Raw genomic sequence first — 27,038 nt, 5'->3', positions numbered from 1 at the left:
AAACTTGTACTAGACTTGATATTAACTCTGTTTCTTTTCCACATCAAATTAGTTTCTGATTTTATGTCAGATTTCCAGCATCCACAGTACTTTGCTTTAACTAATTATTGATGTGCCTTTCAAAATACTTTCAGTTCCATTTGAAGAACTTGTTTTTCCCTTTCCATATTGGATGAATGGCAATTTCTAAAATATCCTTTCCTGATACACCATCCTGTCCCAATATAGATGCACTTAATTTAGTACGCACCCTGTTTATTCATCTAAAGCTTGAGGCTAGAGTTTTCTGCTGGTCCACCTCCCAGTGGTTTTCTGTTCATTTGATTTATGTAATAGAACATCTTTGGCTGTCATGTGCAGAATCCCAGTTCATGTATTTCTGGAAGAAATTGATTTTTAATGATTTTTAAACCATTATCTTGCACATTGAATAAAAAGGATATCGTAACCTAGCTAATAACCCTTTCCCTCAGTAGCTTAATTTTATTTTGTTGGATTATCAATTAACTTCTAAGAGACTTGAGAACCACAGTTTGCTTTTATTTGTTCTTGTGATGTGGGCAATAACGGCTAGACCAGCATTTGTTGCCCATCTCTAATTGAGCTGGAGAAGATGGTGAGCAGCTGCCTTGAAGTGTTGCAGCCATTAGGGTAGAGGAACACACTCAATGCTGTTAGGTGATGAGTTGCACGATTGTGACCCAGTGAAGGAATGGCGATATAGTTCTAAGTTGAAATGGTGTGGTGCTCCTGTGCATCTGCTGCTGTTGTCCCTTGTCTTTCTAGGTGGTCAGGGTGGGTTTGTAAGACCAAAGAACACTTAGTGACTTACTGTGATGCATTTTGTTGACTGCATGGTGGAAGCAATGTGTATGTCAGTGGTGGAAGGAGTTAATGTAATGGCAGTCAAGTGTGCTGCTTTGTCCTGGATGGTGTCAAGCCTGTTGAGTGTTTTTGCAGCTGCCCACATCCATTCATTCTCCTGACTAGTGCCTTGTAGATGGTGGGCAGGCTTTGGGAAGTTAGGAGGTGAATTAGTCACCAGAAAAATGTTTAGCCTCTGAACTGCTGTTTTAGCCATAATATTTATATGCTTGGTTAATTTCATAACTGGTCAATAGAGACACCCAAAATGTTTATTGTGGGTGATTTGGTAATGTTGACTCCATTAAAACTCAAAGGTTGATGATCAGATTCTCACTTATTGGAGATGTTAATTACTTGTCACTTGTATGGTGTTAATATTCCTTGTCACTTAGCAGCACAAGCCTGTATGTTGTCCAGGTCTCGCTGCATTTGAATATGGACTACTTCATTATCTGATGAATCGCACGTGGTGCTGAACATTGTGCAGTTATCAGTGAATATCTCCACTTCTGACTTTATAATGGAACGAAAGTAATTAATAAAGCAGATGAAGATAGTTGAGCTAAGTCACCACCTTGGGAAACTTCTGTATGATGTTCTGGAACTGAGATAGCTGATTTCCAAAAACTACAACTATCTTCCTTTGTGTTAGTCATGGCTCTTTTCCTTGGATTCCTATTGACTTCGGTTAAGCTGGTTCCTTGATAGTATACTCTGATCGCTGCCTTAATATCAAGGGCGCCCATTCTCTCTTCGTCTCTGGAATTTAGATCTTATGTCTGTGTCTGGACCAAGGCTTTAATGAGGTCAGAAGCATCTGGCCCTGGGAGAACCAAAGTTGAATGTCAGCGAACAGGTCATTCTTTGCAAGTTCTGCATAAAAGCACTGTCGATGACCTCTTCCACTACTTTCTTGATAGAATGTAGTTTGGTAGGGTAGTAATTGATTGACTGGGTTACAATTGTTCTACTTTGAGTGACCAGGACATATCTGAGCAATTTTCCACATTGCCAGTTAAGATGCCGGTATTGTAGTGTACTGAAGCAGCTTGACGAGGAATGCGGCTAGTTCTAGAACACAGATCTTCAGTACTATTACCAAAATGTTGTCAGGGTCTTTTCAGTATGCATTGTTTTTCAACTTTTTTAATATCATAAGGAGGGAATTAAATTGATTGAAGGCTAACACTTGTGATGCTGGAGAGACCTGGAGGAGCCGTAGTAGATTGTCCATTCAGCGCTTTTGGCTGAAGATGAATGCAAATATTTACCCTTGTCTTTTGCACAGGTGCTGGGTTCCCCCATCATTGTGGATAGGAACATTTGTTGAGCAATTGTTTAATTATGGCAGGACTGCAGCACTTTGATCAGATCCATTTGTTTGTTTTGTTGCTTCACCTGATTGACCCTTTATTTTTAAGCATCAACTGGTGCTACTTGTAGTTCCTCTGCAGCTTTCATTGAAATAGGCTTGATTTCGAAGCTCTGCAGTTCCTGCGATATCTATGGTTCTGCATAATTAAACAACTAATTGTTCCATAAGTATTCCCATCCAAAATGATGGGGTATCCCTGCACCTGGCTTGATGGTAGTAGTAAAATTGAGGACTAAAGAGGCCACAGGTTTACAAATTGAGGTAGAATGCAATTCTGCTGCAGCTGACTGCCTACAGCACCCCAACCCAGGGAAATGAACTTGTCTATTTACCCTATCTATGCCCCTCATGATTTTATAAACTGCCATAAGGTCACGCCTCAGCCTCCGAAGCGCCAGGGAAAACAGCCCCACTCTAGCCTTTCCCTATAGCTCAAATGTTCCAATCCTGGCAACATCCTTGTAAGTCTTTTCTGAACTCTTTCAATCTTTACAACATCCTATAGCAGGAAGAGCAGAATTACACATGCTATTCCAAAAGTGGCCTAACCAATGTCGTGTGCAGCCGCAACATGACCTAACTACTATACTCACTGCTCTGACCAATAAAGAAAAGCATACCAAATGCCACCTTCAATATCCTATCTACCTGCGACTCCACTTTCAAGGAACTATGAACCCGCGCTCCAAGGACTCTTTGTTTGGCAACACTCCCCAGGACTTTACCATTTAGCATATACTTCCTGCCCTGATTTGCCTTTCCAAATGTAGCGTATCATATTTATCTAAATGAAACTCCATCTGCCACTCCTCAGCCCATTGGCCCATCTGATCAAGATCCCGGTGTACTCTGAGGTAACCTTTTCTGTCCACAACACCTCCAATTTTGGTGTGTTATCATGGACAATGTTCTCTGATCCTCTTATGTTCATGCATTCAATTTTTTTTCTATTTGACTTATGCTGGAGGTGGTTTTGTTTCTACTTTGGTTTTACTTTTGAAAAGTTCTGCCTTGCTTTTACTTTTGTGCTGTAGTAATCCATTGTCCACCTAAACATGTTACAACTTATCCAAACTGTGGCTGCCTGTTTTCTGCTTTGCAGCATATCCAGTTTACCTTTCAACACACTCATTCCTCTTCCCGCTTTCTGTTTGCCGAACAACATTGGTTCTCTGAATTTCCCAATGTCTGATTCAAAGTTTTGTTTAATGCCAGAATCTTATCTACCGAAACAAAATCTTTCATCTTTGAATGTCCTCAAGCATTTTTCAGTTATTTTTATCTTTCTACAATTATACTGCATCATGAGCAGAGATTTTGGTCACTTTGAATCGACACTTTTGAAATACTTTAATGTTTTCTACATCTCTACTACTGTGAATACTTTCTGGAAACCTTTGTAAGTCTTTATTTTCAAACAAATACATGTTCAGTTGACCTAACCTCTTTCTGTGGTTATGTTCCTTGATATTTTGTATGCTGAAGGTACCTCATAAATATTGTCACTCTGCCACGGGTTCTCAATTAGTTAACACTGTCCCAAGATTAAATTTGAATGATAATAAACTGCCATTTTAATTGGTGCCAATTAGTTCAATTTTCATATAGGCTGTACAGCAGAGAATGCTTTTTGTCATGTGATTCTCTTTCATCTGTGACCTCAAGTCTTCTGATATCTACCACTTAGGTTACCACAACGACGTCATGCCAGAGTGAAAACATGGACAAGACACGTGGATATCTTTCAAAAGGATTTTATTTTTGTTCCTATTAATGAAACGTGAGTACTCTAGCAACCTGATTGTGTTAATTTATGCAGGATATCATAAATATTGGTCTTGCGAATTATTCAAGTGCTACGGTTTGATGTCCTTTCCCCTTGAAGTATGTTCAGTTATATTTCATCCGTTTCCAGGTTTTATATTAACCACTCTCCTAAGAGGACCACAGATAAAACAGAATATTTGTCTGATGGTTGATGTTGCTGGGGATGTATCCATGGATCAAAAGAATAATAAAATGTAGAAACCAGTACTGAATTATCACCAGTAATCTCTCTCATAAGATTAGAACCTTATGTACAGTGCGAATGCTGAATTATAACAATAACAACAACTTGAATTGATGCAGCACCTTTAATGTAGTATAACATCCCACAACACTTTATGACCCAAAGGCAACATTAGGACAGATGACAAAAAAGCTTGATCATACAATTTTAAGATGGGCCTTGTTGAGAAAGTCAGAGATTTTAGGAAAGGAAACTCAGTGCTTTGCTCCCCATCTGTGAATGAGAGAAGTAGGGGAAAAAAACTGATTCCTCAACAAAAATGCTCAATGTCCCTCCAGAACAATGATCTAATCAAAATGTGTCAGAGTGCAATGACTGCAAGCTCCTGTTGTGTTCCTGGTAAGACATTTACATGTCGCAAATCCAGCATTATAAAGGAAACAAGTTGGGCCATTACTTTGTTTATGGTTCAGAAGAATTTATGATGAACAACGTTTTTATAAAATTCAGTTCAAAAGCAAGTTTTTCTGTTTAGTTCAAATGACCACAATGTTGAGTTTAGAAACTAGTTTTCTTTTCCTCCTAGAAGTAGGAAATCTCTCAACATTAATTTATAGTCCAACAGGTTTATTTGGAAGTACAAGCTTTCCTCATCCCTGATAACTATCTAGTAAATTTCCTATGCAGTAACTTGACAAATACAAAAGACTCTCTGGGCACTAGAGCAGAGAAGCTTTCAGGTAGCTAGTGGGGCAGGATCACAGGACACAGAATTTACAGTAAAAGTTCAAAGTGTCATACAATTTCGTATGGCACTTTGAACTTTCAATATAAATTGTGTGTCCTGTGATCCTGCCCCACTAGCTATCTGGTGAAGGAGCAGCGCTCCGAAAGCTTGTACTTCCAGATAAATCTGTTGGACTATAACCTGATGTTCTATGATTTTTTAAGTTTGTCAAGCCCAATCCAACACCAGTACCTCCACATCACTCCGAGAGGTAGTTCTTGGAATAAACTACCTTGGCAGAAGAGTTTAATTTGAGAAATTTCTAGGCCAAGTGGGTTTGGTTATGAATCTTCACATGAGGCTCTCAGATTTGTGAAAAAGCTTAAGTTGACGGATTTGGAAAAAAACCCATTGAATTCTCTTAAAGTCCGCAGCAAGAAAACTGTCAAGTCAGTTAAGTGATGGGGAGGTTATGGCCTTAGTGGTATTATCACTAGACAATTAATCCACCAACCCAGGTAATGTCTGGGGACATTAAATAAATGGCATTCAATAAATAGCTGGAATTGGGAGTCTACTGATGATTGTGAAACCATTGTTGATTGTCAGAAAAACCCATCTGGTTTACTGATGTCCTTTAGGAAAGGGAATGCTGTCCTTATCTGGTCAGGCCTGCATGTGACTTCAGACTCACAACAATGTAATTGACACTTAACTGCCCTCCGGGCAATAAAATGCTGGTCTAGTCAATGATGCCCATGTAGGAGAAAGTGAGGACTGCAGATGCTGGAGTACCAGAGTTGAAAAATGTGGTGCTGGAAAAGCACAGCAGCCCAGGCAGCATCCGAGGAGCAGGAGAATCGACATTCCTGAAGAAGGGCTTATGCCCGAAACGTCGATTCTCCTGCTCCTCGGATGCTGCCTGGCCTGCTGTGTTTTTCCAGCACCACATTTTTCACCAATGATGCCCATGTCCCATGAATGAATTTTAAGAAAGTAAAAATCTAAAGAGTTCAGATAAGGGGGTGATCTCTCTTTCTGGACTTGAGACTACATAATGAATAATGTTGGGGACAAATTGAACCTTATGTTTTGCTAAGTGTTTTGAGATAATTCTAGTAAAATTTTAAAATTCTTTTGTTTAATAAACTTTCATTCTGTTGTTAAAGACAATCTCCAATCTAATGTGACTGTTACTTTCCATAAAATTCCTACAGTGTGGAAGCAGGCTATTTGGCCCATCAAGTCCACAATGGCCCTCCAAAGAGCTTCCCCCTCAGACCCACCCATGATCCCCTAGCCTGCAAATTCCTAGAAACTTTGGGCAATTTAGCATGGTTAATTCACCTAACCTGCACACCTTTGGACTGTGGGAGGAATCTGAAGCATCTGGCGGAAACCCACGCAGACATGAGATTATGCAAACTCCACACACACAGTCACCCAAGGGTGGGATTGAACCTGCCTCCCTGGCACTGAGGCTGCACTGCTAACCACTGAGTAACTGTGTCGCTATTATGTCTTGGTGACTAACTGCTACATTAACCAACTAAACAAATAAAATAAACATATGTTCTGTCAAGCCAGATTTTATCCTAGGTTCTGACTTACCTAGTAGTATCATCAATTTAGATCATAAGAAACTGGGGTATCCATGAACACTTCTAAATGGCTGTTATTAATGCCTGATCCATAACAAAGTTTAACTGATCAATCAAGTATTGCAGACATTATAACTTGGTCTAATCCTGCCCTCAGCCAAAATCTGCATGTGATGTTTCAACTGAATAGCAACTGGGAGTTGGGATCCTTATTTGTTCTCTCAGCACCCTTCATGATTTTGAACATTTGCATCAAATCTTGCCTCGCTCCCTCTGTTTTACTTCAACGATAATCCTCCCCATTTTCCTGCTTCCTCCACATAACTGAAGTTCCTCGTCCTTGATAACTATCTAGTAAATTTCCTATCAGTAACTTGACAAATACAGAAGATTCTATGGGCACTAAAGCAGAGGAAACTGTGAAGCAACCCAATTAAGGTGCGAGGAGGTTTTGAGAGAGTGACTGTGTTTTTTGGATCGTGATTCAAGGATGAAAGGCGAAATGAGGGAAGACTTGAAGCATGGAACGGTTAAGGCAAGAAGTGCCCAAGCTAAAGACCGTTGCATCCATGTGTTGAGACCAGTGATTTCTACTATAGCCACATGTGCTCAAATTTATAGAAATCTAGAATAGGACCCTAATTTTTACTGTCCGTTACTTAATAATTTACTGAGTCATCTGAAAACAGACCAGTTTATGAAAATATAACTTAGAAGTTTTCTAAGCTTTCATTGTGGCATAATTAACCTAACCTAGAAAACGGAGTTAAGTGCCTAAGTTCTTTAGGAATGAATCAAGATATTAATGTAAAATCCTTTTTCTTTGTTTTAGGGCTCATTGGTTTTTGGCTGTGATTTGTTTTCCTGGCCTTTGCACTGAATCAAATTCTAAGTCACAGGAAAATGAAGGAATGCAAATCAACAACTCCGTACTAGAGGAAAGCAACAGTAACTGGCCATCATTGCCAGGGGAGACTGATGGTTTAGCAGACAACTTGACTGCAGCAAATGTGCTGAGAAAATCCCCTGACACCACAGACAAAATCCCTGAACTTAGTGCTGGCAATATCTGTGAGTGTGTGGAATTTGATAAACTACATACAAGAAGATGTCTGTTAGCAACTAATAAATTCCTGAGTAATGTTAATCAACTGGATACTGAATCAGAAGATGACCAAAACTCAAACCAGAAGGCACAAAATGTTGCGGAAGGTAAACAGCTAGGTAGTTGTTAACATTTATTCTTGATCTACTCGAGAAGTTTTCCTTTTGGATCTTTTGTACAAAAGAACCTGAAATTGTCAAGATTTAAGTAAACTTTACAAGTTGCCATTTGAGATCGGTACCCCTGCCAAATTGTCATTTCAGAATTTGTTTCACTGATTTCATAATTAATGACAACTTTACACTCCTTGGTTCTCACTTCTTTGGATTTTAATTAGTTGGTTCTGATATTGCTACACATTATTTTCAATAATATATGCAGAAATATGAGTTTTCATCCATTATTGACACTTAATTTTGTCATTTTGATTCACCACTTTCAGTAAATATTTTAAGTTTTTCTGGGGGGGGAGGCAGAAATGTGCTTTCTAGTGTGGATTTCCCCACTGTGGGTTTTCCACTTTCTCATCATTTTACACCCTTGGAAATCATTTGGGTAACATTCAATTGGTATCAAATGTGAAGGTGTTTTGATTATATTGCAAGTTTATTTCAGAGATTTCATTGAAAATTATGGTTCCTTTAATCTGAAACATAGTTTAGAAATGAAGGGGCTGTGAAATGTCATAAGTTTTCGAGCTGGATTATGGTTTTGTACTATGTGAACGCTCTGGGTACTTTACAAATAAAAGGTACATCAGTTCATGTTTTCTGCACACAGCATTTGTCTAACAATGATACCAGCACTGTTGGTCTGCTAAAAACTACTAATTGTAAAATCAATTCTCTTACATAGTCATTGCAGGTTTTGCTTATTCAGGTCCACTATCTCCAGATTTACCTCCTTACCTTCTTTCAACTTCTCTTCCAACCTCACTGTTCTGTCTGAAAGTGCTGTACCTTCTGTGGAAAGCTTCACACTCCAAAACAACAATTTCATTTTGTTTCTCCACCAATATTGTCACAGAATGTGCTACGTTGCTTTTGTTTCAAAATTTGTTATGAAACAGTAAAATTGTGAATTCAGGCAATAGATTCAAAGTTGCAGTTTTAAACTTAAGAAATGCTTGGAGCTGATGGGTTCACTGTGACCCAAAGTTATCAGTTAAGCCTATTTATGTGCCATGATATTCAGCTATCTGCTTGGTGTATGTCATGTGTATCTGATGGAGTATGAGGCATTTAAGTCAACCACATAGAACACCCCTGCCTTAGAGGATTGAGCAAATATTTATTTTAAATTCCAGCATCTGATTCCAAGAAATAACTCTTGAATTTGTTCTTGATGTTTATAAGGCGGGTGTGAATGAAACTGAAAACTGTCGTGACTTAAACAACCAGCTGACTGACCCAGGACAGGACACTGCGGTTGGGATAATTGAAGTTGCTAATTTGAAGTCAGATGTTCCTTGATTTTGGAGGATAATTGCAAGGGTGACTGGGGTGTGGTTGGTGATCAGGTTGTCCCAAGATTGACCATTGAAGTTGAAGGACATTCTGCTATTAATTTTGATTTTCAGCACATTCTGAACCATGTTAACATCAGTTTCATAATTTTCAGAGCTACAGGTTTAATGGAGCTGTTGATGTTTAGAATTTTCAGTTTAACACTGATTACAATGTATGTTGATTTTCTAAACAGATGCTTTAAGGCAAATCCAAGTCAGTTATGCTGATGATGATGATTCCTTTGACTTTTTGCCAGATCAGGAGTATAGTCAGGTGAGACCAGAACCCTGTATAGCAATTTTATTGTGTAATTATTTTAAGGGTAACAGGATAGTCTTCTTATGGCCTCATACATGTATGACTCATTAATAATTGCACTTGTAGGTGTTTCAGAATAACAGCATCATTTGTTGACACTTCAAAGAGAAAAGCTATTTGCATTTTTGAAATTGTCATGCTGACTGCATAGCAGTCAATGTGTGCAATGCATTACAATCCCACACCCAGTTTCAATGACTGTTGAATTTAACCCATGATATCTTCAGTTATACAAGGAGCTCTAGTTTTGAATGCCCATTCTATGTGAGGACAGTAGTATGTCTCTGGTTACTCTGTAATTTTTGCATACTTTTAAAGTTAGCCTTCACATTATTTGGTAGCTTATAGTATACACTAAGTAGAATGAAAGTTTCTATGTTACTTAATTTTAATCAAATAGATTATCTCATTATTCCCTTAATAACATTAGTCCTTTTTGACCAATATTGCAAATTCTCATTTTTTTCTTCCTTATCAATCCTATGTAACTTGTAACCAGATGTTCTCATTCTACACTTTCTTTGAGACAGGGCCTCTATTATTATTGATATGTCATGTTCCATGTCGATGATCTGCATCTCCAGCTCACTACTCTTATTTATCTTATGCACTTGCATTTCAAACCCATATCTTAGACTGCTTCGTATTTGCCCCAATCTTATGCAGTTTTTAGCACATTGGTCTTAACTGCACACTTGCAATATTACAGTATTTAGTTCCCTGTTCATTGTGTCTCTATATATGTAATGCTCAAGCTTTAATCTCACCAAAAGTGAAACCTCAAATCTTGTAGAATGTCTGTGTATAGAATGATGTTTGTAAATATCATTTGTCTTTCCTATGTCTTCCAGCCTGTTACTGTTATTTCATAAGTTACTGTTAAGTTACCAACTCTTTTAATCCTCCAGTAGTTTGTATTTGGTTTTAACAGCAGAAGGGATTGATTGTTTGTATTTATATTCAATTTAATATTTAAATACAAAATTATATTAAACCAAAAATATAAAACAAAGAACTGTGGATGCTGAAGATCTAAAACAAAAATAGAAATTTCTGGGAAAAGCTCAGGCCTGGCAGCATTTGTGGAGAGAAAGTAGAATTAACATTTCAAGTCCAGTGACCCTGCTTCAGAACCGTTCTGAATGCAAATAAGCCAAGGGTGTCCTCTGTAGGAGCTCCATGTCCCTGCCCTTTCGCTGTGGACTTGCAAATTTTTCTCTTTCGGTATTTATCAAATTTCCTTTTGAAAGTAACAATTAAATCTGCCTCCACCATTCGTGTAGGTAGTGGTTTTGAGGTTTTAACCACTCACTGTGTAAAAGCGTATATTCTCAATCTTACAGTAAAGCCTAATGTGTGAAAAGCAGCATAAAATCTCACGTCACCTTAATGACTAGATAGCATAGAGAGTTGAAACTGCATTTTACATGCACTGTGATGTTGACATTGAAAACAAAATATTATATCTCTCGACAGTTAATAGCTCCTGTGCAAAAAATACATGGATTAGTTGGTGCAATGATTATGCATTTGTCTGTTTTATTTTGTCCTCCATGAGATGATTATGAGATATAAAAATGTCATTCTAAATATCATACTTGAATTGTTCTCACAACTTGAATCAAGGGGAGGTGGGATAGAATTGATGATTATGAACTCATTAATATGACTTGCTTCATACTTTTCACAAACCTTGCTGGTCAGGATCAGTCCTTTGTATTGACTATAAAAATTTGTCCTATTATTAAGGAGGATAGCAATGAAGGTGGGAGCATGACAGAGGAGAGCTCATCAGAAAGTGTACCATGGGGCCAGCAACCTTCAAAACAGTGAGTACATGAGTGTTGTGAAGAAGGCAGGTCCATATTTGAGTTTCGTTGCAAACTTGTTTTTCACAGTTGTATAATTTCTTAAAATTGCCTTTATTACAGTGGAGTTTTCTCCTCATCTGGCTTTGGAATCTTGGACTTTTCAATACCCAAACCTGCTAAGTGTGATATTCGTTTTTTGATTTTCCTTTACATGGGTACATCTGCTTGAGCTATTCAAACAAGGTTTCATTGCACTAAATTTTCCCTGTTACTATTCCTATCATCTTGTGAAACTGTTACATTTTCCATTTTGTTCTGCTATTTTCCCCAGTAGTCAATGTGGAGTTGTTACTTTAAAATATATCTCTAGTTGTTGTTGCTGTGCAAAGCTCAGACCATGCTGATACCTGCTGTGGTTACACTTGTGAGCAAGTACTCACCACAGCCATATTAATTAATGAAGGCTTCCCAAAAAAAATTAAGTTGATTCATCACACTCTACTGTCACCAGACTGTGACATTGTGATCTGTTGGCCTAAATATCAAATATCATGCTTTATAAATGACAACCACTTCTATACGGTGCCAGTGGGATATACCTGATCAGAGCAATTCAAACACTAGTTCCTGGAAGGAATGCATTGGTTTGGGAGGTGACAGTACATTCACGGATTTTGAAGAAGAAAAGGAAGTTTGCAAATGGGTCGGTAGTTTGTAAGATACAAGTGATCTAGAGCTGGCTGCCAGATCTGGTGATGAATAGCTAAAACCGTTGTCTGCCATGTCGACTTGAGTCTGTATCCCTTGGTCTTAATTGTTTTATGTTTGTTTATTGGATGAGGGCATTGCCATCTAGATCATCATTTATTACCTATCCCTAATTGCCCAGAGATCAGTTAAGAGTCAATCGCTTGCTGTTGGTCTGAAGTCAGGTGTAGGTCAGATCAAGTAAGGATTCCTTCCCTAAAGGACATTAGAAAACCAGATGGGTTTTTCCGACAATCAGTATTGGATTTATGGTCATCACTAGATTGAATTCTAAATTTCTTTTATTGAATTCGAATGGAAGTGAGGATGAGATCTGTACTAGTTGAACAACCAGTGTTTGAAAGAACAGTGGAAGTAGACATCAAAGATAAAGGTGTGGATAAATAGATAAGTAACCACAGAAATGTCATGAGTAAAAGCCACAGCTTGAATTTTGAAAATGAAGTTGTAAATGAATCTAGAAGAAAATGAAGAGTGAAGAGCTGGGTGGAGAGCAATTCAAGAAAGTGATCAGAGATAAATTTATATGTGATTGAGCAGATATTAAAGAAGGGGAAATTATGCAAGGAATTTCAGGAAAAGTACTAGAAATCTGGAGCTGAAAACATAAAATTGTAACATGCGGTGGACATCCAACCCCACAAGACGATAGATAAGTAAACCTTCTGTTTCGATTTCCAAGGATAGGCTGGCCACCAATATCCACAATAAACCAACTGACTGCCACAGTTACCATGACTATATATTCCCATACCCTACCTCTTGGAAAGATTCTATTCCATTCTCTCAGTTCCTCCATTTCCATCACACCTGTACTGATGAAATAAAATCAACAAGGGAGCCTTCAACATGTCCACCATCTTCCTCAACCAAGGATTCCACAGCATCATAATTGACAGGGCTGCTAGCCCAGTCCAACCCATTTGCTGCACTTCAGCCTTCACCCCCTCTCTTCCCTCCCATAACAGGGATAGATTCCCCCTTGTCCTCACCTACCATACCACCAACATCCACATCCAGAGGATTATTAGCCGCCATTTCCACTACCTCCAGCGGGACGCCATCACCAGCCACACATTCCTTTCCTCTCCCTTGTCAGCCTCCCACAAGGATCGTTCTCTCTGGGACACTGTGATCCATTCCTCCTTCACTCCCAACACATAGATATACACAGACCCCCCACCCCCACTCACACCCCACACCCACGGCATCCTCCCATGCAACTGCAGAAGGTGTGGCAACTGCCCATTTACTTTCTTCCTCCTTCATATGCAAGGGCCCAAACATACCTTCCAGGTGAAGCAGTGCTTTACATGCAAATCACTTAATCTGGTCTACTGCATTCAGTGCTCACAATGTGGTCTCCAGTACACTGAGGAAACAAAGCATAGGCTGGGTGACCAATTTAGCAGAACAGCTATGTTCTGTCCATAGAAAATACCCTGAGTTTCCAGTTGCCTGCCATTTCAACATAGCACTTTGTTGTCTGGCCAGTATCTTTGTCTCAAGCTTGCTGCAGTGCTCCAGCGAAGCTGGAAGAACAGCACCTCACTTTCCGCTTGGGAACTCTGCGGCCTTCTGGACTCAATACCAAGTTCAACAATTTTAGGGTTTGAGGCACCTTCTCGCATGTCCTTACCTCAATTCCCACACACCAGGCCTTGTTATCACATGGTCTGCTATTACAAACTACCCGGTGTCAGCCACTAGTAATCCCTATTAACAACCATTCATTCTCCTAGGCTGACTGATATCCACTCCTTTGTCATATCATTTACTCCTTTCCCCCTCCCATACCTAACTTCTGCAAAAAAAAAAACAACTTTATCCTAGCTATCATCACCTGAAACTGGATCCGAAACATTATTTCTGATTTCTCTCCTCAGATGCTGTCAGACCTATTGAGATTTTCCAGCAATTTCTGGTTTTTATTTCAATCTTGTACTCCCTTCAATCAGCTGACATCTGACAGCTTGAATGTCAGCAGGTTCTAAGTCTGGTTAGCAATGAGAGTTTGCTCTCTTCTGAAATTGAGAAAATCCATAATTATTTCAGCACATTTCAAAGAGCTCAGGGGAAAGAATAGCTACCTTGCAGTTTGCATTAATCTTGATTGTGACCAGCACAGGAGTTTATGAACAGACCTGAGTAAGCTAGGGTGATTTGTTTTGCTGCCAGAGCAGATGTGTTCAGCAAAGTGTTCACCCAACTGCATGTGTCCTCAGGAATAGCAAGCCAAATCAGTCTGCCTCTTTATCATTAATTTCACTGTGCTGTGAAACCAACACCTTCAATGACCCTCCGAACTGTTCAATTATTCCTAACCACACTTTATGAATAACTGATTTTGGGCATCAAGTTTACAACTAAAACGAGTATTATTCATAGTGAATTGCTAATTTAACTTTAGCAGAACACAGAAAAACAACAAAGTTATCTAATGTCTTTAAGATCAAAAGCCCAATCTTTTTTGATCATAACTTACACTTTCTCACAAGATGGGGTTAAAGGATATTTTAAAAAAGAAAATAAAGGAATTGTAGTTTGTCAGTTCAACAAACAGTTTCTAATGATTAATGGTTGTGGTTCTGTTCGCCGAGCTGGAAATTTTTGTTGCAAACGTTTCGTCCCCTGTCTAGGTGACATCCTCAGTGCTTGGGAGCCTCCTGTGAAGCGCTTCTGTGGTGTTTCCTCCGGCATTTATAGTGGCCTGTCCCTGCCGCTTCCGGTTGTCAGTTTCAGCTGTCCGCTGTAGTGGCCGGTATATTGGGTCCAGGTCGATGTGTTTGTTGATGGAGTTTGTGGATGAGTGCCATGCTTCTAGGAATTCCCTGGCTGTTCTTTGTTTGGCTTGCCCTATAATGGTAGTGTTGTCCCAGTCAAATTCATGTTGCTTGTCGTCTGCGTGTGTGGCTACTAGGGATAGCTGGTCGTGTCATTTCGTGGCGTTCGTGGATGCGGATTGTTAGCTGTCTTCCTGTTTGTCCTATATAGTGTTTGTAGAACTGTATATCTATCTTGAATTCCAAAGTCACTGTGAATGCAAACGGTTTCAGATTTCTAGAAATATATACTTATTTATTACGGACTGGAATTCTTTTCTCAGAACCTTCAACAATTTGAAAACTGAGAGAATCTAGAGAGAGAACAAAACCAAGCAGCACTGTCTGCAGACGTTTTCAAAAATCACACTGCCTCCTCTCAAAGCCCAGTGAGAGCTTGTTCTCTTTCGACTGACAAATTCAATATCCACTAGCTGCCAACCCTAAACATAGCAACAGATCTGTGTTGTTTCGTCCATGTTGTCCTTGGATCAGAAATTGAGTTGCATGATCTGTCCAGAGCAATTTCGAACAGGCAATATTTATCTTTGTTCTTGTCTCCTTTAAAACAGTTGTTCAAAGTTCAATTCTTATCTTCAGCCTCCAATATAAAGGAGGATGTACATTTGAGTACTGAATGCAATATGTATAATCGGAAAAACTCTGTTTCATGTGGAAAATTCATTTGGGAGTGTTAAATTTATAGCATGGAAAGAGTGAGTGCAGAGGAACCCTCAATTATTCGAAGGACACTGGCAGGAAGTATTTCATTTGCTTAATCGAGTTCTGGATAATCGAATGCCGGATAACACAGTTTAGCCGAGCATCGGGACCTTGTGATCTTGCCGGATAATCGATATTTGGATAATTGCGTTTCCTCTGTATTGTACCAAGAAGGGTAATTAGATGTTTGGTTGATGAAAGATAAACAATTGTATCTGATGTGAAGCAACCAGACAGCAGGGTATACTTGACCTGGTTTTGAACAATGCAATAGTATTAGTTACTGACCACCTAGTGAAAGCACCCATGGGTAGCACCAGTTGAAGGGAGAGAAGTGTGGGTTTATAACTATTTTTTTGAACTTAAACAAGGGCAGACATGAGTACATGAAAGCAGAGCCAGTCAAAGTGCACTGAAAATTTGAGTTAAGGGATAGGACATTAGAGGTGTACTGGCAAACATTTAATGGGAAAGATAAAAGTGAGAGAAAGTTAGCCAAAAATACAAAAACAAATAGGAAAAGTTTATTTGGACTTTTTAAAAAACGTGTTAATAAAGTAAGTGATCCTTTTGGAAATGAGTTTAGGGAATTAATAATAGAGGATAAATTAATGGCATGTAAATTCAACAGAAATATTGTGGCTGTCTTCAGTAAAGGATACAAGTAACATCTCAGAAATGGCAGTAAATCAGGAATTGAAACTGGGGTTTGAGGGGAGGGAATGGGAAGGCAGGGATTCTCAGGAAAATTACAATCGCCAGGGAAGTAGTACTGAGTAAATTGTTGGAACTGTGAGTTGACAAGTCCCCACATTCTGACGGATTTCATCCTAGGGCCTTAAAATAATTAGCTAGTGAGTGAGTGGATGCATTGGTAATTTTCTAAAACTACTTATAATATGATACAGCACAGAAACAGACCCTTCAGTCCAACCAGTCCTTGTCGACTATAATCACAAAGTAAACTAGTCCCACTTGTCTGCACTTGGCTCATTACCTCCAAACATTTTATATCCATGTACTTATCCAAATGTCTTTTAAATGTTGTAACTGTGCCCACATTCCCCACCACTTCTGGAAGTTCATTCCACACGCAAACCATGTTTTAAAAAAAATGCCCCTCATGTCTTTTTTTAAATTTAGATTTGGGGAAAATTCTTTTTCTTTGTATTTCTTAGATTTCCTGAAAGCATTTGATATTCAAAGATTAATGCAGGAAATAAAAGGTAATGATGTAGATGGTAATGTATGAGCATGAATAGAAGATTGGGTGGCCAACAGGAAGCAGAGAGTAAGAATAACTGCATCTTTTTTGTGCTGGCAGGATGTCATAGGTGATGTGCCACAGTGGTGGATGATGGTGTCTTAATTCATAACGTGCGATAATTGGATGAAGGGACTGGTGGTATAGTAGCTAGATTTGCTAATTGAAGAAAAGATAGGTAGGAAACTGAGTTATGGAGTGGACGTAAGAAGTCTACAAGTGGATATAGATAAGCTGGGAGTGGGAAACGATATGGCAACTGCAGTGCAATGTGGGAAAGTTTTAAAATTGTTCATTTGGCATATTATCTAAATTGGTGAGACGTCACAGAGCTCAGAGTTGCAGTGTGATCTGGGTGTCCTAGCACATGAATTGTAAAATTCTAATTTGCAGGTACAGCAAGTAATCAGGAAAGCTAATAGAATGTTATGTTCTATTGCAAGGGCAATTGAATACTAGAGTTGGGAGATTATACTTCAACTAATCAAAGTTAAAAACCACACAACACCAGGTTATAGTCCAAAAGGTTTAATTGGAAGCACACTAGCTTTCGGCGTGACACTCCTTCATCAGGTGTTAGTGGAGGGCTCAATTCTAACACACAGAATTTATAGCAAAAATTTACAGTGTGATGTAACTGAGAATTTATAGCAAACATTTAGTGTTAGGATTGAGCCCTCCACTACCACCTGATGAAGGAGCGTCGCTCCGAAAGCTAGTGTGCTTCCAATTAAACCTGTTGGACAATAACCTGGTGTTGTGATTTTTAACTTTGTACACCCCAGTCCAACACTGGCATCTCCAAATCATGTCAACTAATCAAGGCATTGATGAGACAGCATCTGGAATATTGTGTAGTATGCTGGTCATCATACTTGGGGAAGGATGTTAATGCATTGGAAGCAGTTCAGAGAAGGTTGGAATGATTGGATTACCTTATGAGAAAAGGCTAGATCGGTTAGGCCTGTATTCTCTGGAATTCTGAAGAGTCAGAGGTGACTTAATTAAAACACAGATCCTGAGGGGACTTGACCAGATGGATGTCGAAACAATAGTTCTTCTTCTGGGACAATGTAAAACTAGGGGTTATAGTTTAAAAATGAGTGTCCATTTAAGGCAGAGATGAAGAAACATTTTTATCAATGAGGATTGAGTGTCTTTGGAGTTTTCTTCCTCAAAAGGTAGTGGGTGCAGAATCTTTTAGTTTTTTAACGCAGAGGCAGATCTACTTCAGATTATCTGGGAACTGAAATCTTATTGAGAATATGCAGGAATGTAGAGTTGAGGTTTAAATTGAGTCAGCCATGATCTTATTGAAAGGGCCAAGTGGCACAAAGGGCCAAGTGGCCTACTTTTGTTCCTTGATCGTACATTTGTAAGTTGTGTAACCAGTCGTCAAACAATCCAGAATGTGACATTGCAAATATAAGACCATAAAACATAGGACTGGAAGCAAGGCCATTCAGCCCATTGAGTTTACTTTGCCATTTAATCATGGCTGTTGGGCGTTTCAATTCCACTTACCCACACTCTTCCCCATAGCACTTAATTCCTAGTGAGATCAAGAATTTATCAATCTCTGCCTTGAAGACACCCAACTGTCCCGGCCTCCACTGCGCTCTGTGGCAATGAATCCCGCAGTCCCACCACTCTCTGGCTGAAGAAATGTCTCCTCATTTCCGTTCTAATTTGACCCCCTCTAATTTTAAGGCTCTGCCCACGTGTCCTGGTCTCCCTGCCTAATGGAAGCAACTTTCCAGCATCCACCTTTTCTAAGCCATGCATTACCTTGTAAGTTTTTATTAGATCTCCCCTCAACCTTCTAAACTCTAAAGAATACAATCCCAGGATCCTCAGCCGATCATCATATATTAGGCCTACAATTTCAGGGATCATCCGTGTGAATCTCCGCTGGACACGCTTCAGTGCCAGTATGTTCTTCTTGAAGTGTGGGGTGCAAAATTGGACACAGCATTCTAAATGGGGCCTAACTCGAGCGTAATAAAATCACATCCCTGCTTTTCCATTCTAACCCTCTTGAGATAAATGACAACATTAAATTTGCTTTCTTAATCACTGACTCAACCTGCCAATCAATCTTTAGAGAATCCTGGATAGCACTCCCTTTTGTACTTTGGCTTTATGAATTTTCTCACAGTTTAAAAAATAGTCCCTACCTGTATTCTTTTTTCCAAAGTGCAAGACCTCACATTTGCTCACATTGAATTTCATCAGCCATTTCCTGGACCACTCTCCTAAACTGTTGAAATCTTTTTGCAGTCTCCCCACCTCCTCATTACTACCTGCCTATCTGCCTAACTTTGTATCATCGGCGAACTTTGCCAGAATGCCCCAGTCCCTTCATCCAGATTATTAATAAAGTGAACAGCTGCGGCCCCACACTGAACCTTGCAGGACCCCACTTGTCACCAGCTACCATTCCGAAAAAGAACCTTTTATCCCAAATCTCTGCCTTCTGTCAGACAGCCAATCCCCAATCCATGCCAGTAGCTCACCTCGAACACTACGGGCCCTCACCTTACTCAGCAGCCTCCTGATCTAAGCTACTTGTTGCCTCTTCAAAGAATTCTAACAGGTTTGTCAGAAAGGACCTCACCTTATTAAATCCATGCTGACTTGTTCTAATCTGACCTTGCACTTCCAAGAATTTAGAAATTTCATCCTTAACGATGGATTCTAGAATTTTACCTGCAAGCGAGGTTAGGTTAATCGGCCTATAGTTTTCCATCTTTTGTCTTGATCCTTTCTTGAACAAGGGGGTTACAACAGCGATTTTCCAATCATCTGGACTTTCCCTGACTCCAGTGATTTTTGAAAGATCACATTTACTGCCTCTGTTATTTCTTCTTAGAACCTCTCTTAGAACTCTAGGATGTAGCCCATCGGAACCAGGCGATTTATCAATTTATCTTTTAGCTTTTCTAGCAATTGTCTTTTGTAATGGCTACCATACTCATCTCTGCCCCCTGTCTCTCCTGAATTGTTGGGATATTACTCCTGTTTTCCACTGTAAAGACAGACACAAAGTACTTATTAAGTTCTTCTGCTATTTCCTTATCTCTCAGCACTAACCTTCCAGCATCAATTTGGAGTGGCCCAATTTCTACTTTTGCCTCTCGTTTGTTTCTTGAAAGAAACTTTTACTATCATTTCTAATATTACTGGCTAGCTTACCTTCATATTTGATCCTCTCCTTCCTTATTTCTTTCTTTGTTATCCTCTGTTTTTGTAGTCTTCCCATTCTTCTGATTTTTCCAGTGCCACTTTATAGGCTCTCTATTTTTCTTTGATGCATTTCCTGATTTTCTTTGTCAGCCATGGCTGTCTAATCCATCCCTGGGTAATCTTTCTTTTCTTTGAGATTCTGCCATTGTTGCTCTACTGTCTTCCAGTTGATTTTCGTCAGTTCCTCTCACATGCACATGTAATTACCTTTATTTAACCGTAACACCATTACATCCAATTTTGCCTTCTCTCTTTCAAACTACAGACTGAAGTCTACCATATTATGATCGCTGCCTCCTAAAGTAAGGGAACACTTAAGATCTTTTATAAAGTCTGGCTCATTACATAGAACCAAGTCCAGAGTAGCCTCCTCCCTTGTGGGCTCCATCACAAGCTGTTCCAAAAAGCCATCCTGTAAGCATTCCATGAATTCCCTTTCTTTGGATCCACTGGCAACATTATTCACCCAGTCCACCTGCATATTGAAGTCCCCCATGATCACCATGACCTTGCCTTTCTGACATGCTGTGTCTATTTCCTGGTACATCTTGCATACCTGGTCCTGACCATGGCTGGGAGGTCTGTACATAACACCCTTTATTGTTTTTTTTTTTTTGCCTTTGTGTTTCCTCAACTCCATCCACACAGACTCCATATCATCTGACCCCATGTCATTCAGTGCCACGGATTTAATTTCATTCTTAACTACCGAGGCAACACCACCCCCTCTGTCCATCTCCCTGTCTTTTCGATAAGTTGTAAATCCTTGAATGTTTAACTGCCAGTCCTGAACCCCCTGCAACCACGTCTCTGTGATGCCTACCACATCATAATCAGGAAATATATATATTCAAATATATTCTTGCATATTTATCAGAGGATATGAAGTTTTTGCCAGACTCTCTCAACTCACTTTACACCGTAACAATGATATGGATTTTCAGATTTTATTTTTTTTTTATAGGCCTTGCATTCTCATCATGGATTCTTTACGTGGACCAAGTCGTACAAATGTGGTTAAGATCCTGCGAGAGTAAGGGCATTTCTGTAAAGTGTTGTTTTTTCAAAAATTTTAATAAGGATTATTCCCACTTAACTTTCTTTTGTTGGTATTTGAAACAGATACCTTGAAGTAGAGTGGGAAATGAGAAAAGGAAGCAAAAAGGCTTTCACCAAAGATGTGATAAAGGGCTCCAACCCTCGTGTTCCTCAGCAAGACAACTTCAGTGATTGTGGTATATACATCTTACAGTATGTCGAAAGTTTTTTTGAGGTAAGTATCAACTTTTATTGTGGGTTAGAACAGGAGGGGAATCTTTGTAAAAGAAGAAAGGCTTTGCATGTACATGTATCGGTCATAGTGACCAATCAGTTTCGTCTGTAAGGATTTGAGTCTATCCTATTCTGTTGCTATGATAGGAATGTGAGGTGCCAGCAACCAGCTTGGGGGATGAGTATTCAATCATGAGTGCAATCTTCTTGTTCTTATTCATTTGAGAATACTGACCTAGCATATGGTCTAACTCACGTAGCATATGAATTCGGAGCAGAAATATGCTATTCAGGCCTTCAAGTCTGTTCTGCCATTCAATTAGGTCATGGCTCGAAAGTCTACGTTCCCATGTATCTTCAATAACCTTTGATTCCCTTGCCTAACAAGAATTTATCGACCTCCACCTTAAAAATATTCAAAATTTCACAGTTCTCTCTGATGGAAAACCATCTGTCATAGCCTCCTTCAAAATTCTGCGATTCTATTTGACCCACGATGCCTGTTCCAGTTCCTGAAAGAGTTATCCAGCTCATCCCATTCTCCAGTTCTATCTCCATAGCCCTCAAAATTCATTACATTTCAAATATATTTCCATATCTTTTTTGAAACTGGGTGGAATCCATCTCCACCACTCTGTCAAGCAGTGCAATCCAAATCCTAACAATGTTGTGAGTAAACAAGTTTCTCCTTGTCTCACTCCTAGCTCTCTTTCTGCCAATATTGAAATTGTTACTTCCCTAAAAGAGGACCTTTGATTTTTAAAAGTCCCCTTGAGTTATGGATTGTCCTTTACACAATTACTTTAAGACTATTCAGGATCATATGACACTAAAATCAAATCAAGCCTTACTCTTCAAAACTCCAGTGAAAACAACCATGTTCATTCATTTGTCAAAATCCAACCCCTTGTTCCTGACATCAATCTAGTAAGCCACCCTCTGAACTAAATCTAATGCATTTATGTCCTTCCTTAAAGAAGGAAGCGCAGACTAAACGTAGTATTGTCTATTGTCTATTCAACATGTGATCTCACCAGTGTTCTATATAAATGAACGTATCTTTGTGTTATTTGCAAATTTGGCTACCATGTCTTCAATCTCCTTATGTAAGTTATTAATAAAATTGTCAAAAGTTGAGGGCCCAGCATAGACTCTTGCAGGGCCCCTCACATGATCTCCTGCCAATCTGAAAAAGATTAATTTCCACACAGTTCGATTTCTGCAAATAGCCAATCATCTAGCCATGGTAATATGTTAGATCCTATACCATGAGCTGCTACTTTGCACAATAACTTTTTATGTGGAACCTTGACAAAAACCTTCTGGAAATTCAAGTACAGCATTTCTATAGCACATGTTACTCCTTCAGGTAAGTTGATTAAATATGATTTCCCTTTCATGAAGCCATGATGACTCTTGCCAATTATCTTGAGTAACTAGTCATAACGTCCTTAATCATCTATTCTAACACCTATGGCAGATGTCAAGCTAGCTGGTCTATAGTTTCTTCTTTTCTCCTTCTCTCCTTTATTGAACAGAGGGGTTATATTTTCAGATTTCTAGTCTAACAGAACCTTTCCAGAATCTAATGAATTGTGGAAAATTAATACCGATGTACCTGCTACCTCATTAACCATTAAAGCTCTAGAATGAGGTCAGTTGGGACCTAAAGACACACCAACCCACAACTCCATTAATTTGTTCAGTACTACTTGCCTTGTGATCATAATTTCACCAAGTTTCTCTTTTTCTTCAACCTCCTGATTTACAAATAATACTGGGTTTTTTTTTGTATCCCTTGGAGTGAAGAGAGAAGCAAGATATTTATTTACCCCAGTCACCATTTCTTTATATACTATTAATTCACCACTCTCACCCTCTCGAGGACCAGCAGTTACTTTACTTACTCTTTACATCTTAGATATATGTAGAAAGTCTTACTGTCTGGTTTTAGATTTCGAGGTAGCCTTTTCTCAAGCTTTATTTGGCTTGACTAATCTTTTGTCATCCTTTGCCTTTTTCGGCCTGACCAGTCATCTGACCCACCAGTCACCTCTATGCAATTATATCCAAGTTGAGTGAGTGGCCAAATGAATGGCAGATAAGGTCTAATTTGGATAAATGTGAGGTAATTCACTTTGGTCATAAAAAAAAGGCGAATGATTATCTGAACTGCAGTAGATTGGGTAAGTGGAAGTTGTATCAAGACCTGGGTGTCCTTGTACACCAGTTGCTGAAAGTAAGCATGCAAATGGTGAAGAATGAAATAGTCTGTTGGCCTTCGTAGTGAGAGGATTTGAGTACAGGAGCAGAGATGTCTTGCTGCAATTGTACAGGGCCTTTGTGAGAGCACACCTGGAGTTTTGTATGCATTATTGGCCTCCTTACATGAAGAAGGTTGTTCTGACTATGGAGGGAGTACAACAAAGGTTTACCAGACTGATTCCTGGGACGACAGAACTGATGTATGAAAGGTGACTGGATCAGTTATGACGATGTTCACCTGGGGTCTTGAAGAAGGTAGGGAATTTCGTAGAATTCCAAAAAAATTCTAACTTGACTGATGGGGTAATTGAGGAAAGCATGTTCCAGATGTCCGGGGAATCGAGGAGCAGGGGTTACACTCTCAAGATATTTAGGCCTGAGATGAGGAGAAATTTCTTCACAGTGGTACGATTGTGGAATTCTCTGTCATGGAAAGTGATTGAGGCCAAATCATTGAATGTTTTCAAAAGGCATTCGGGCTACAATGCTTAAAGGGTACTGGGAGAAAGCAGGAACAGGTACTGAGTTGGGCGATTAATCATGATTATGCTGAATGTTGGGATGGTCTTCTCCAGCTTCTTTTTTCTACGTTTTTGAGAGGCAGAGCCAAAGTTGCCTAGACAGTAGCTATAAAAGCACTGTGCAGCAGAAATATTTACTGTTCCCCCTCCAGGATGTTACGCTGTCGAGTTAATATCAGCTCAATGTCATTCCACAGAATCCAATTCCTAGTTTTGAACTGCCTATGAATTTGATGGAATGGTTTCCTCAGCAACAAGTTAAAAAGAAACGAGAAGAAATCCGCAATGTAATTCTCAAACTCTGTGAGACACAAAGCAAAGGAAAGAAAGGTCAGGAACTCAGAGCAACAGAGGCACCTTCATGAGCAATGCCTGGTCAACATAGACTCTGACGAAAGATGCCATTTTCAAATACTGGATGTTGTTGCACTAACGCAGAAATGACTTGGATTTGTTCAAGTGTTGGCTTCCATAGAAGGATGATTTTTTTTGTGTGCGTTTGATCTTATGGAACATTTTGATGCACACGTCTTCATTTTACAGACACCCAAATGAATGTTAATGTGCTGTTATAAATATAACAAACTGTACATATGTTCATAAACTGAATTTACTGCATTTGTGATCAGTTTCACTGTTTGGGTTAGTAAGCATTTTGGTATGTACTTTTGTTAAAGGTAGTTTGATAGCTACTTACAAGTATAATTAAAAGTTATTGTAGCATTAAATGGACCGGGCAAATTTATTATTTTTTTGCCGAGTTTCTCTATACATTTTCCCTGACCGCCCTGCTCGCATGAATGAATTCACTCCTTGCTTGAACATGGTTCCAAGGTGTCCTTAAGTACGTAGTCAAAGTTGCCTTTAAGCGTGGCCCTTGATATTATATTGGCAGCTTTGCTCACCTGTGGAGAATCCAATCCTGCTCTTAGCAGATGTCTGTCTGTGCATACTTCCAACATAGATTATTAAAGAACAAGAATCTGAGCTTATTTCTCATCTTTAACCCGAGGGTACCAAGGTTAATTTGTTTCCTAGCTTGCGATCAACTAACTTGAAAACTGGATAACTAATTTTGCTGAACTGCAGGCACAATGAATAAATTTGAGCCAGTTTTTTAAATGGGAATGCATGTTGTATGTCAGCAGCCATCTGTGAGAGCACTGAACATGGTTGTACATCGTGTTCTTTTAATTGCTGGACAATATCAACCAGGATGTTTTTGGGTTTTAGAATTGAGGCTCCTGTGTAAGTGAAGCCTATTTAAATAGGTACTTGATTGTACTTCACCTGGAACTAGGTGTTTTCCAGAAGGGAATTGGAGAAGAGAAATTTGTTATACGAGGATTTCGATACATAAATAAAGCGAGCAAGTGCCTTCAAAAAATTCTTTTGGGTGATTAGTATACATTTATACATCTCTGCATGTAATGGTTATTTATTTGCAATCAAGTCAGATGATACTTTTTGTTTACCCAATTAAGTGTTGGGTGATGAAAGACTGACAAACCCCAAAGTAAAAGTCTCCATGAAATTGATTGTAATCAAACTAAGACTACCACTGAAATTAAGTCTGGTTGTCTTTAAAACCATTACTCATTTCCCCTTACCTCAGAAACTGTCTATTGTCAGTTTTTGCTGTTCAGTTGTATTAAAACTGTTTTCAGAGGTTTATTTAATCTAATCATATTTGGAACTTGACTGAATATGTTGCAGATTTATTTCTCCTTCGCAACAATACCTCAGCATATTTATGTACATCTGTATATCTGTAATTGCTATAAAAACAACTTTGTGCTGATTTTCTGTAACTCTGGTTTTAAACTGAAATCTGTGTATTAATTTATGGGACATGCCTAAGCTTTGATTATATTTCATTTTTTTTCTGCTGCTACAACCAGAGATGCCTCTCAAATACACTATTGGTTGCAAGTGAGGGAATAGTTTAAGCATTGAACTATTTGCACCATGATGGCAATCCTGTCAGATGCTACTTCACATATTTTGATGTTAGCAATCCTTTGGTTTAATCTTGTGAATTACCTTTTGAACTTCCTCCCTTTCTTAAAAAAAAGAGGTTGGAACAAAATTTAAAAGTCATTTCTACAATGGTAACCAAATGAATGCTATATGCAAGATGTGTTACATCATGGTTGGTTTCCATTTGGAAATGTTAATCTGCTAATTTTTGATGTCTGCAGTCATAAATTGTAGGCAGGGAGTTGTCCACCTTATTTCTACCCATCAACATTTGTTTGAAGTGTGCCTTGAGTCAAGTCATGTGTCATGCCCCATCATTTAATAGTCTGGTGACAGTCATGGTCCAGACTCTAATTTAAAGGATGATCACTCTGGGTAGCTAATTAGAGAGTTTGAGTCAACTGTTCCTGTTTACTGTAGCATGATTTGCCACCTGTGGGAGAGGAGGGAGGAAATTGGAGGACTCTATACCTTATTACATTAATCACTTAAGGCAAGCTGCAACATAATTACTTCATCCTGTGTAGTATTTACATGTTTTCCCTTCAGTAAAATTAGGTGACCAACTACAAGGGAGCAAATAATATTTTTCCTATTGTGGATTAAAATGTTTGTTAATAGTCCAGTGAGTGGCTTCTTTTTGTTCCAATAAGCTAATATTTCTGTCGATGTTTTTAGTTTTGTACTGCTTGCTAACTTTCCTTTTCCATTGCACATCTTTGAGACATGCCAGTTTCTTTCTGATGTAGAATGATTACTCCCAATTATTCTGGCAGTTAAGTTTGGCACTGATTTACCCAGTCAGGGATAGAATTTGAAATTGTGCCATCGGTATAGCAGGTATATAATTACTG

At 39.0% G+C, this 27,038-nt stretch overlaps 1 protein-coding gene across 9 annotated transcripts in view; it reads left to right on the top strand.

The window, feature by feature from the left end:
- The window catches only part of senp6a (SUMO specific peptidase 6a), a 169,613-nt gene extending 142,807 nt beyond the window's left edge, over positions 1-26,806 (top strand). For 7 of the 9 annotated variants that reach the window (XM_043696247.2, XM_087991503.1, XM_043696248.2 and 4 more), the window contains 7 exons: positions 3,930-4,022; positions 7,414-7,805; positions 9,388-9,467; positions 11,262-11,341; positions 21,111-21,179; positions 21,269-21,419; positions 24,402-26,806. In XM_043696247.2, the coding sequence (XP_043552182.2) occupies positions 3,930-4,022; positions 7,414-7,805; positions 9,388-9,467; positions 11,262-11,341; positions 21,111-21,179; positions 21,269-21,419; positions 24,402-24,569 (1,033 nt within the window). In that variant the 3' untranslated portion in view covers positions 24,570-26,806. Of the gene's footprint in view, positions 1-3,929; positions 4,023-7,413; positions 7,806-9,387; positions 9,468-11,261; positions 11,342-21,110; positions 21,180-21,268; positions 21,420-24,401 lie in introns of those variants that run through there. The other 2 variants (XM_043696246.2, XR_015758485.1) reach the window with 2 other exon arrangements.
- The last annotated feature ends 232 nt before the right edge of the window (positions 26,807-27,038 follow it).

This window comes from Chiloscyllium plagiosum, unplaced genomic scaffold (assembly GCF_037043375.1).
Source record: "Chiloscyllium plagiosum isolate Xiang-an unplaced genomic scaffold, Cpla_swu_hap1 HiC_scaffold_10, whole genome shotgun sequence".
NCBI lineage: Eukaryota > Metazoa > Chordata > Chondrichthyes > Orectolobiformes > Hemiscylliidae > Chiloscyllium > Chiloscyllium plagiosum.
This window is presented reverse-complemented; position numbering and strand designations above follow the sequence as displayed.